Here is a 12,884-nt window from a genome sequence, read left to right as displayed (position 1 = left end):
TATTGTCGAGTTTAATTACTTTTTTCGATTTCGAGATTCGAGTTTCGAGTCTAATTTTGGATATAACTTTTATATTCATTCTGCCATTTTCGTGAGTTCAAAATATATTGTTAAAAGTATTGTGTATAAAATGGACTAGCCAGTTATTCTTCCCCATCAGTTTTTATATATCTGTTGGAACTTCCTACATAGAAATATTACAGCAAAATATTATATTTCACTAACCAATGGACTTCATACTGTACGGTTTTAATAACAGAGTTGATTTTCAATGATCCATATAACATATAACGAGCAGTAGTAAATCACACAATTTGTCAGTAAAACAGAAACAAATTGCAGTTTTATGCCATAAACGAGGTAAGGCCCTAAACAATGTATTAAATAACAATTGGATCGAACAATCGTATTTCAACAGCGCTAGTGTTTAATTGCTCTGCTATCTGTTACTACATAAATCAAACAGTTGCTCTCTATAAACAGGTTTGGTATAGTAACTCTTGGTTATTGTGAGCGAATTTCTAAATTTATTTATTGATTAATAGAATAGTAAGTTGATGAGGAAACGTATGATGCGAGGCGCTTATAAGTCTTTAGTATTCATAAAACTCAACGGCAACCTCTCTTCCCTCCTCTAAATTTGTTTAACCAACTATTTATTGAGTTTAGACTGTGTGTTAACTCTTTTGTTTTCTTTAAATGAAGAATGTTCTTTTAACAGGAGGCGATCCTCTCCGATACTAAAACTTGGCTACGCCCAATATCACGGGTGTTGTAACGATTTCACTCAATAAAAACTATTTCACTCTACCCCACAACCAGCACGTTAAATAATGAACATCACCTTATAAGTAAAGGCCTCTACTACTAAAGACAGTTAGCCTCGATGCCTAGTGATCGAAAAAAAACAGCTTAGTAAGAATCCCCCTGTAAGTTAAGTAGTACTCACATTATGCAGTTTGTAGTACAGTCCGCAGGCGTTGCAGACCGGCTCTCCGTTCTGGTTGCGCCTCCATAGCGTGGTAGTGGTAGTCTTGCAGTTGGCACACGACGTGCCTGCCCGCCGCGCCGCGCTCTGTAGCGACTGTTGACAATACATATTATATAACTATATTTGTTATAACATGAGAAAGATAGCATTTGTTATGAACCTAAGCCATCTTATAGCAAGACTTAGATTAACAAGGAAACAAGCAGAAGTTACCTTCGAGAAGCAATTGTACCGCGAATTATTACGCTTAAAGGACTGGCGGGACGTCGCACGTATACATTATTGTTATACTGCCGCTAGTGGAAGTTCTTATGCAATATATTATTGTGAGAACTTGCTAATCTAAACTTATCTTTAAGTTTGCAAATTAGGGTTGAATTTAATGGGATTATAAGCTGTGTTTATAGGTGATGAGGATGATTTGCTACCAGAAGATATCGCCTGTAGTTTCCATATTACCTACACATTTGTTTGGAATGCCTGTATAGCTTCTGTCTATACAATTAAGATAGGGTGTTGTGCAATAAACTGTCAGTAATTAAAGAAAAAAGAAGATTAACCTAGATCTATCCATCAATCCAATTAACAAAACTTCACGAATTTATCATCGAAAAACAATCGAATTGACAAAAATCGTGTCGCAAAACGACGGCAGACAAAAAGTGAATATTGGAAGTCGAAAAAGCGAGGTAGCTATCGGTCGGCTCTTACACCTGCCCATTACTACCCGTCAATCAAACAAAAAATATCCCCGGCATGCAGAGCTCAGTTTATGAAGTCCACAAAAGTGCCTCACTCAATTAAAAATGCATTCGTCCTGACCCGACACGAAAATAAAAAGACGCTGCGCACTCCACTCATAATAAATCCATTAATTTGTCATGTTATTTATAGTTTGATGTGATCGGGCTTTATATCCCTTTAATGCGGAAGGCTTGGACTCATAGTGGGTTTGTTAGACTAGTAGCTGAAGACTAATTGTAGAATTTTAGCGCGGCTTATCGCGTTCAAGACTAATATTTTCTAAATGCATTTAGTCAGGATATGTGTATTTTAAACCACATGGAGTTCATGAACTTGTTTTTAATCAATAAAATATTTGCATCTTAAACCTATGTCTGAGACTTGAATCCATGTTGTTTAACTTAAACTATGTAGTACCTCCATAATCCGCTAGAGGCGCTGTGCACTTACATATTACTCATTAACCAAACGCGATTGTAAACGTTAAAAATCCGGACTAGAGGCACGTTTCTTTCGATTCTCGGTAACAAGAATCGAATACTAGCCAAGATTATCGTGACCGCAGCATCGTATTGTCCGATTTAATATCGTAAGTGACTGCTTTGTGACAACGTACAGACGAGATCACAAATCGATAAATATAAATGGACGTATTTAAATTTATTGACATGGTAATTTTTATATTTTTTTCAATTTACTATTGTATTGATTATTAAGGTGATAACACCCATATTCGACTTTAGTAGAAGATAAAATTATTCTAGTATTTAGATTGAACATTACTTATATCGAACTTCAAAGTACAATACACGAACACTCCCGTTTAATGACATATTTGATCAATGCAAACCGTGAATCATTTTAGCTCCTAAACAAATTCGGCCACAACTGTACAGCACGTTGGAATACCTAAATATTAAATGGTTTGCGTGAATATTCGCCGCGTCATGGCAGCTCCTTTGTGGTGCGAGATTAGAGGCCGCCATATTAGCCGGGGCTGCATCAGCCACTTTTTCTTCCTACCGCAACGATGACTCCGATGTTCCAATTGTGACATATGTATTGTCAAATATTATTTATGATTTAGTGATACATAAATAGGATATTAATAAAATCCTGATATTGATGTGATTTAATAAAAAAAGGATAATTAATTCTTTAACATTTAATATTTTTAAGTAAAAAGCGCATGTAATACGCCTTTAACAGCCACAAGAAACTGTTATTGAGTATTACGCGAACGTAATACAAATCATTACAATATATACCCGCAAAAGGCAATTACATTAACTGATAAATCATCTTTATATATCCGTTTAATACAATCGTAAATACGCAATCTTTTTATCACACAGTACCATATATTGCGAACGTAAATTAACTAGCAAGTTTACGACTCAATTAACCAAATCCGATTTTATAATCTGCAGATAAGGCGTCCCATCAACTTATGACTGGTGCATGATGCGCCAGGGGAGATGGCCGAATCAGAGGGGATGCTAAGCCGATTACAGAAGTCAACCACCCATCGTTAGGGTGGTTTTATTTCCGTGGAAAAACGGCTGTTTACTCGTAATTTTATGGGCGAATTACTTTCGCTCCTCAAACGCTGAAATGGCTGGAAAAAATCGTAAATTTTACGAGCCGGATTATATTTTATTCGGGTCATTTTTTTGGTGCCGCGGCCGTAGCCGGTGAAAACGTTGTTTTTAGTTGATCGTAAATTATGCAAGGTTTATTTACTCTTCACAACTTTGAAGGTCTTTGAAACGTGCACGATACGGGCTACGGTGTGCATACATTTTACTTTTATTGCTATTTAAAATTCTGAAACAAAAGGTTAATGACTACGGTTTAATATCCACAGGTTTATAGCTAAGGAAAGTTTCACTTTAAATCCGTCACCGGCACATTAAAAATAATCTAACAGATTAGTTTCAACAAATTCTAAATCAATGTATAGGGGTGTGCGTTTATCATTTCGATCCTACGATCTGTGTGGATTCTATAATCCACACAGTACTTGTGATTCTCGAGTATACTAACTATTACGTTTTTTATATAAAAAGGTACAAAAGCGAAGCACGCCGCCACTTGTACACAGAAAGGAGTTTATTAATTGGACCCACTTCACTGTCAGCGACATACGGATCGATATCATACCAACAAACGCCGACAGAGATAAAAACGCATCAAAAACAGACAAATTCAGTACATATTGTTGTCGTCCTTTAATTTTCAGTGTTGTGTGAAATCAAAGGCATGCGACGATCTCAAGAGGTTCCATTGAAATAAAAATGGCATTGTTTGAAAACAGTGCTGTTGTATGCTGACCGTGTTTAGTGGACAATTCGGTTTAATCCTACTAATATTGTAAATAACGTATTGTTGGAATTCTTGTTTAATTGAATAGAAATGGTTGGGGTTTAAGGTATTGATTATGGAAATTGGGAAAGGACAATTATTAACTTAACGTTTTATACTTCGAAGCATACGAAATTATAAAATTGCTAATATTACAGTCGTAATTAATGGAATGTAGATATTAAATGGTATTTTAATTTATCTTGTTTTTCAAACATGCTCATTCGAGCTTAAAGAATTGATACAACTCGATCGAGTTTCCTTTAACATTAAACATTAAGCGCAACTTGTTTTAGGCACAATCTGGAGCCGAACATATTTCGTTTAGAAAGCGATCACATATTATTAATCGTTCGTGTTACGTTAACAAACCAATGAACATTCAGTTAATTATCAAGAGGCACGCTTCGGGCGCGTTAATCCCGCCTCGTCTCACACCGACTCCACTAATTCAATAAAGCAGCCACATTAAAAACATATTTCCGAAGCCTGCCCTCCGATCCAATCAGCGTTATCTCCCCCGCCAGTGCAAACACCTCCTAATCAAATCAAATCACAGCCTCCTTCTTCCCTAATCTATCTACCTATCTGCTTAAAATCATATTACAAAAAGGGACACCTACCGCCCCTCATATATTTGCGAACACAAGTAAAATTTATCCAGCGCGGAAGCAACCCTCGTGTACATACCTACAGTACAGAGTATAGTGTAGAGCGTACGAGCCGCAACACTAACGTACCCGCCCGCACACGGCACCAACACACTCGAACAACGTTCAGTCACATCGCTGCGCACACAGAGCCCCGTATCAGCATATCTACGCCATCTAGATCCCACTATGAGAACCCCCGAGGGGGAGGCAATCCATTTACCAGACGCGTCTGAGCACACAAATTCCCCTCTTATCCCCATAAGGTTAGAGATGACAATCGCGCGGCAAAAACGATGTTTTTAAAGGTTTACACGGCCCCTAGCAGTGAAAGCGCGGAATCGATGTAGCCTTTACCCCTCGCCCCGCGCCAGTTTTTCCGGCACTCCGTCCTTATCTGACCGGGGCGATTAGATAAAGAGAGATAGAGCGTGAAAATAAAGATTTTCATCGTGTTCACTCACACCAGGCCGCTTTCAGCTGTAATGTGGCGGCGCGCGTGTGTGCGTTTCACGTGAGTGGAATTCTTATGTATGTATGCGGAAGGGCTCTTTGCAATAGAGCAAGGGTCGACAAAACTTTGACAGTGTCGGTAGGTGGGCTCTTTTGAAGCGTCTATCGCACTTTATCTATTCAGAATACATACACACGCGGTAAAAATTCATGTTTTAACGTGATTGACACATGTATTTTTATGTGTGTTACTTTGATGTTTTGTATGTTGTAATTTTACATACATTTATCTATTATCTTGTTTCGTGTGAGATATTTGTATGGTGCTAATCTCTTCAGTTATGTGCATTGTCTGAGTGTGGCTGATGTTTACATCCTGTGTCGCGACTCGCGTGTGATGCCAGAGAAGCGCTCTACCCGTGCTCGTAAATCCGCGCGATGGTTGTAATTTTTAAATTTTCACACGAAGATGCAGTGCGGGGCGCCGCCGCGCCGCCCCGCGCCGCCGCCTTCTCATTGGCCGTGCCCGCGGAAGCCATGTTGGGAAATTCGCTTAACGATTTATTTGTGTGCGGATCGTAGCGGCGGCCGCCCGTGTACTCGATTACCGTGCAACGGCCAGAAATAGGACTCGTGTGAATTTCATTCGAGGCCCTTAATTGGCGTGGGCGGCTGTTGTCTATGTAAATTGCTTTACGGAAATATCATTTGGAAAGTCTGTATTGTTCGCGGCGCGTTCACGGGCCGTCGGATTTTTAAGTCCGTTAGGATAACAAAGCGTGGCGGTTGCCCAATAGGAGCCATAGGCTGATAGCGATCGATGTTCGGTTGGATTGACACATCAAACAGCCAGTCGGTCGATTGAGATTAACATCGGAATACATTCGATACGTAATCGACACACCGACGTCACGGTGCCGCCTCGTTTGTGCTGCCAAATATCTCGGAGCTTCTTGATAGATATTTGAATGTATAATGGGAATGTCGTAAGATGACTTGCGTCTCTCTAGATAACAGTTTTGAAGAATAGGTGACTTATGTTCCTACTATATACGATTCTCTGTTTCAACTAGTGAATACATAGTATAACAAAATATCATATAATTCTAATAAAACAATCCATTACAACATGCTGACTGTAAAAATAAGTTACATTTAAAACAATTCAATTAAATTAACTCCTATTCTAAATACTTTGGAGAGTCTTATATCAAAAAGTCATCAGGCAACGTGCAATGAACGTTTCAAGATAATGAATTCATTAAAATGAAAATTTTAATTACAATTTATTCAATGCAAAGACGTTGATGAATGGGCCACTGCGGACTTAAACTAGATTTAAGACTTATTTAGTTGAATATAAATGTTTTATTAGGAATCTTGGAATATATTAAACTTTTTATCACCACTATTTGCAGCACTACCCTCCCATGAATATTTATATATATAAACAATAGCCAAATGTGCCTTCTTCAAAAAAAAAACTCTATACCTAATGCATTGTTGTCTCCGTTCACTAGTATTAGTATTAAAGCTGCTTTTTATTATTGCTTTATGCAAAAAAACATCGAGCAAATGCCAAAGTTATATTATTTATTGTTTTCATCAGGAGTGAATTTCATACTTCGATCTGGTATTAAGCAAGAAAAACTCGATAGACTCGCCACCTCACATCATAGGAGGGAATATACACATGGTGAAAAGTGGATCCACTAGTTGCGCCTCTGCCTACCCTTTAGAGGTTAAAGAGCGGGAGTATTTGTTATACTTTTCATGATCAAAAGGTTTACAACTTATAATTTAAATAGCCAAAATATATTAAATTATTTGTTATAAACCTCGAATTAGTAACAAACGTAACCGCACTCTAACCAGATTAAAAGGAATATTTAAAATCTAAACTAGAGCTTTGCTTCGGTAAAATTACAAAGTAAGTAGAAATTATGTTCCAGAGGCGACTAAACGTTGGTAATTCTACAACGAATCGGTTCTTATAACGTGTAAATTTGCATTGAATGGCAAAGGACACTGCGGGCGTTTTCGAAATGAAGACACACGGCCGCACAGTATTACATTGTGTCTGGTTCGGAGTGGATATAAGCGGGATTACTACAGTAGAGCTGGCACCGTGTCGCACACACCGTAGATGGAACACGGTTTAAGAGTGTATCCACCGAACGTAGGCTTCACGGCTTCTGTCATTCGAGATTTGATTTAGGTAGCAAAACACCTTTTGTTATATGACGTAATGATTCGATGAATTCGTTGCTGCAGAATGTAAAGGAAGTTTTGCTTAGGGACAGACTTTGTATACATGGTTTTTGATTACTCTGTTGTCATAAACTAAGGTATTGACTTTTAAGAAAATATTTTATAGCTACATCACATTATGTGTTCTTGATTATTTTAATAAATACACATTACCCGCCAAGGTCTGATTTTCTTTCTTTCTTAATATATACGAAAATCGTCATAATTTTTATTAATTCGGTAAATTTAAATACTATGGCCTGTTATAATACTAACATTAAACTGCAAAGTGGACACAAATTAAGCAGAAATTGATACAAATTACACATATTAAGTAATTAAACTGTTAACTCTCATTCTCAGCTATAACTTAAGTTTTCGTGTACATAATGGTGTGTTTATAAGACAGCGTACATCCACAGCGATGGATCAAACAAAACAGGTGAACCGACACCGCCGGAGGGCCAAAGCTGCGCTGAACACCACCTGCCTACTTGCTGATTTGACATTTGTATAGAAATATTTTAAAATATACTACAAATTAGATTTGTAGTGGCTCGGTTGGTGGCTTATTATTAATGCAACTACAAAGACGGACTAATGATGTGGAATTACGAACTTTAAAATAATTATTTCTTGTTACTTCTATATTTTACAAAGCGTAGAGTACTCAATAAATAAAATGAGCTAGGTGGCAAATATAACATGGAATCATCTCTCATGGAATATTGTAGACGTAACTGCTTTAATGTCACTACTCAGTTCCTTCTCTGTTTACTTCAGGAAAGTATTCTTTGCCATGCATATTATAAGTGCACTTCAATCTGATAGTATCAATCTAATGTAGAGCTGATCGTGTCATACCACAAACTTTACTGTAACCATTGTATTTGGGATACTTGTTGTTGAACAATTTATTACGAATAATGTTCGGTTTCGCATATCCTGCTCGATAAATGCGCGGTTTGGTGTTATTTACTGACAATGTTGTAATATTCATAATTCAAAATGTATTATACGTGCCATTTGTTAGAAATCGATAGGTCAAGTAAGTATTAGCAGTAAAAAATTAACTTGCTAGGTTTCCGAAAGGTCAATTTCCAAGGCCTTTATTTGTATGGTTTTTATAAAATGTTTGTTAAACTAACACCGTACTTTTCACATAACTTCCTCAGTACTAACATCATACGACACATTTAAAATATGTTATTATCGAAGAAATTACGCGATACAGACGCCTAAGTGAAAATTAGTATTAGGTAACCGTGAAACATAGTTAAAAGCCGAAGGTGTCTAGGCGAACTGATGCTCATGGCACGGAGTGAGAGGTCGGCAGGTCAGTTCGCACAGTTTAACACCGCGTCATATTTATAATTATCGAGGGCCGGCCAGCACTGGGCTGCGCGGCCTGCACAACCCGCGCTGCGCCCGCGTCGATAAATCAAAATTTTAAATCACCGATGGGCGTACCGACCCGCTCGGCCCGCGCCGAATAAAATGAATTAAAAATAAAATAACGCGAGGGGGCCGACAACTCTGAGAAAATTTAAACATATTTCGCTTTAGTTTTTTTAATTAATACCTTGTTAAAATTTAATATTGAGGGCGCATGCGTTATTACAATGGGTGTGCGCGAGATTTTAAACTTTCGGTAACTTATTGAAGCGCGGTCGACTTTAATTGGATCATTTTTTAACGAGAAATGATAAGGAGCGATGAAGGGTGCGTCGAGAAAGCGGTGTCGACCTCTCGTTTGCGCAAATTAATAGTCGTTGTTAGGCAGATACAAACAAAATAATTCTGACGGCGTACTATGTTGTACACGGGTTAATTTCACACTATAAAATGGTTAAAGAGGTTTTCCGAGAAGCCCTTTCGCTTTAATAATTCCCACAGCAGACGCGGTGATTGGAATGTGAACATTAACATTCTGTCACTGCATTTAACATGTGAGAAGCTCAGAAGTAGACAACCATTAAACACGGCTACGTCCGAAATGTGTACTTGGCCTATTTCGAGCCCACACGCCAACAAACGTAATATTATGTAGGTAACTAAGCGTTACATTATTGATATTGATCTATAAACTTCTTTCACAAAACGTTTGTCAATTTTATATCTCAGTGTGTTTATGTTCGTTTAACATAATAAAACCGTTTTAAAAAGCTATAGAGTTAATAATGCCTATAAGCTGTTAAACGCAAGATATTTCACTTAACGATTTCCGGAATGCGTCGGATGTAAACTCTCCCATGGAGATAAGATTCTAAAAGACAAGTATCTGCAATCTCCAAACATTAATACAACTTTCATTTAATGTTCTAAATTTTTGTCATCTTCCCAGGACATGTCTATTCGATTTTTAAAATCTGTTTTATAATTTTTCATTGCCGATACTTTGCGGCAGTTAGGTCTATAGTATATTATTATTTTTAAAATAAGAACGCATGTAAGTCGATGCTCACACGTGCGTTAACCAGTTAACCGCTGAGGTCAGTCCTGCGGAGCGGTAGTCTGACAGCACACGTTCCGACATAATGTTGACTGGTACATTTTTAATTCTCTATGGATCTGGCAGCCTCCGACGATTGCTTAGAAAAAGGTTGATTGATGCCGCGTACTTGCATTAGTGGCTACTGTAATAAAAAGTATTGATTTTTTGTATGTAAGTGGTTTATGTCGTTGGTTGTGCTATGTAATCGGTTGATTGTGAAATATATTTAGAGTGCATCAGCGATGGATTAGACCGTGAGAGGAGTTGACTGGTTTTTAATTATATTGAATTAAATTTTTATTATAATCTCCATAGCTAAATATTTAATGTAACTTCTGTTTCGTTAACAGTTTTCCTTAACATTGTCGTCACAAGACAATATTGATTCAAATAAAGATCATATACATAGGTATAGGATCATAATCATCATAATATAGATAGCTATAGAATCAGTATGTATGCAGACTTTCTCTACTATTAGTAAATGATTAGTTGCCATTGTCCAGGGCAGGTGGGACATCGCGGGTCGGCTAAGGTGAATGGCATTTTGGTACCACTTCGTCGAGTCCCATAAACCATGTATACCATAACTATTGTAATAGATAAATTATTGGAAATAATTCTGTAATTATTAAGTTTGAAATATGCTATAATAAAATATACTAATAAGCCTTTTTCTGAAGGGGTAGACAGTAGACCAACTAGCAAGCTACTAAAGTGTTATTGCCTTAGTCTCTTTCTACGACTTTGCTATAAATCAATACCTACCACAGCGTTTTACCATCTCGACATGGTTGCTTATTAATATATTATGTTTGAGTAAGTAAAGCAGTATTGTGCCTCCGTTAAGGAAATACTGGGTGTTACAAGTATTATTTTTAATTCTGACAGAGACAGAGAGGACTGTCTTGATTCTACGCGTGCCTACTCGGTTATAGAATGTCCCATGTAAAACAGTTTTATGGTCAAAATAATAATATTTTGATTTAACCATCTCTCACAGCTAGAGCCAAACTATATTGACAATATTATTACATTTATTTAGAGTTCGTCATTGAAAAATCTTGCATTTAATCACATAATAATGTAATTATTTACATTCGAACATGGTTTAAATCTGTAAATTAAAATTTTTGAACAGTTAATGTCATATAAAACAATTATCAATGTCATAATAAATATCCTAAAGGCATACAACTTAAATATAACTTGATAACACCTTAAACAAGAACACGAGTCGAGGTTAATAAAAACGTTTTTTTTTTCCTTACAAGGCGATAACATCAAAACATTTTGAATTGCAATTACATTTTTCATATTATTCTTAATTTTATAATCCGACAAAAAATAGAGACAACACAATTGGTCAATTAATTAAATACAACCTCTGCAAGCCCTAAGTGACCGTGAAACGACATCGGACTATCTCAATATTTTTTTAAATTTTTAACAAATCTGTGTTTCAGTTTTTACTTGCTAGTTCAACGAAGGTGTGGATGAGCCATGAGTTTTGGAATTATGGGAATAGTCCCGATTAAAATAAACTAGATTAATAATAATCGCATTTTAGCATGCAGTAAAAAAATCTATACTATATTTATATTAATACATATATTTTTTTTCTAATTATATCCAAAACTAGATAACTCTTCCATATAACAAGATAACTGTGCAATAATTGCAAATAATAATTGAAAAAAAAAACAAAGTTACAATCAAACATTTATCTAAAATATTTTTGGAAGTAATATTTAAGCTCATATGTAACGATAATGATTCAAAACACTATAACGAAAAGTTTAATAAAATCTTCAACTCCTTATGAGCTATTAAGTCCGATACATTTTTAAAGAAAATAAACTATAAAGACTATCCATTCTGTGATAACCTCTTTATAGCGGCCCTACTCTAGAATGATGGATCGCCTACAAGCCTCCAACACACTTGGCCGCATTATAACGCGCTAAATATGAAAATGCATTTAATTGACTTTTTGTGCGCAGTTACTATAAAGGATGGGGTGTTATTGAATCGACTTACAATTTTATGGCGCATGCGCCGTGTAACCTAACTTAATGTCGTGCGAATGACTGAATGGATCACTTTTAATTGTGAAATAATTGCAATAGCACACTTAAGTTACGATTATGTCAGTTTATAGTGTGTATTTTAACGAATTGCATCGCCCCGTGTACTTGGAAAATAAAATTATAGACATTATTTATGTGTGCTACAGCTGTCTCGTCGTAAAAGTTTAAGACTCTTTGTTGAAAGAACTATTTCGTTTTCTATAGCATATTAGGCGAATTATATTGCACTAATTTAGCCAATTTAAATTCATTATAGCATTCGAAATTTAAAAATAAAATACATCATTTTCATATTTAGAATTCATAGCTAGTCAAAACAAAAAACTGAATATTGATAAATGTCAATACACAATCACAAAACAGAAGCACAAACAACAAAAAGTGGCCAAATTACACAAAAACAAACACAAATTAACTGGTACGAAGTCCACGAGAGCGAACAAGGGTGGGCCGTTTCAGTTAACAATACGGATTAATTATCGTCCAAAATCGACGAGTCAAATATACCTGTCAGTGATGTTGAAAGTCCCGCTCCAATTTATATCGCCGCCGAACAATGGTAAACGCGGTAAACACAATGGCGAACTGGTGCAAAACGAACGAGACGCCGGCCCGCAGATACCTCGAGAATTATGAGAATCTTCGTACGGATTTTGTATGTGATTACTAATTAATTGCATCGATGTGGTTGGCTTTATGGGATTCGGATTGTTTTAGTTCCGTTTTTATTCGATTTTCAATTTGCTGTCAGATATTTAATGGTGTATGAATTGTAGAGCATATGGTTAATTTGTCATGGAGTGTGTTTTGCTTTACGAATTTTTGGCTTATAATAGTTTGTGTTAAAG

The 12,884-nt window shown here is 36.4% G+C and overlaps 1 protein-coding gene across 3 annotated transcripts in view; it reads right to left on the bottom strand.

Annotated features, from left to right (window-relative positions):
- The window catches only part of LOC115449896 (GATA-binding factor C), a 99,280-nt gene that overhangs the window by 23,606 nt on the left and 62,790 nt on the right, over positions 1 to 12,884 (bottom strand). For all 3 annotated transcript variants that reach the window (XM_030177788.2, XM_030177790.2, XM_030177789.2), the window contains one exon: positions 950 to 1,084. In XM_030177788.2, coding sequence (XP_030033648.1) covers positions 950 to 1,084 — 135 coding nt within the window. The remainder of the gene's footprint in view (positions 1 to 949; positions 1,085 to 12,884) is intronic.

The sequence above is a fragment of the Manduca sexta genome, chromosome 26, assembly GCF_014839805.1.
Source record: "Manduca sexta isolate Smith_Timp_Sample1 chromosome 26, JHU_Msex_v1.0, whole genome shotgun sequence".
NCBI lineage: Eukaryota > Metazoa > Arthropoda > Insecta > Lepidoptera > Sphingidae > Manduca > Manduca sexta.
Note: the sequence above shows the minus strand (reverse complement) of the source record. Positions and strands in the feature narration are given on the sequence as shown.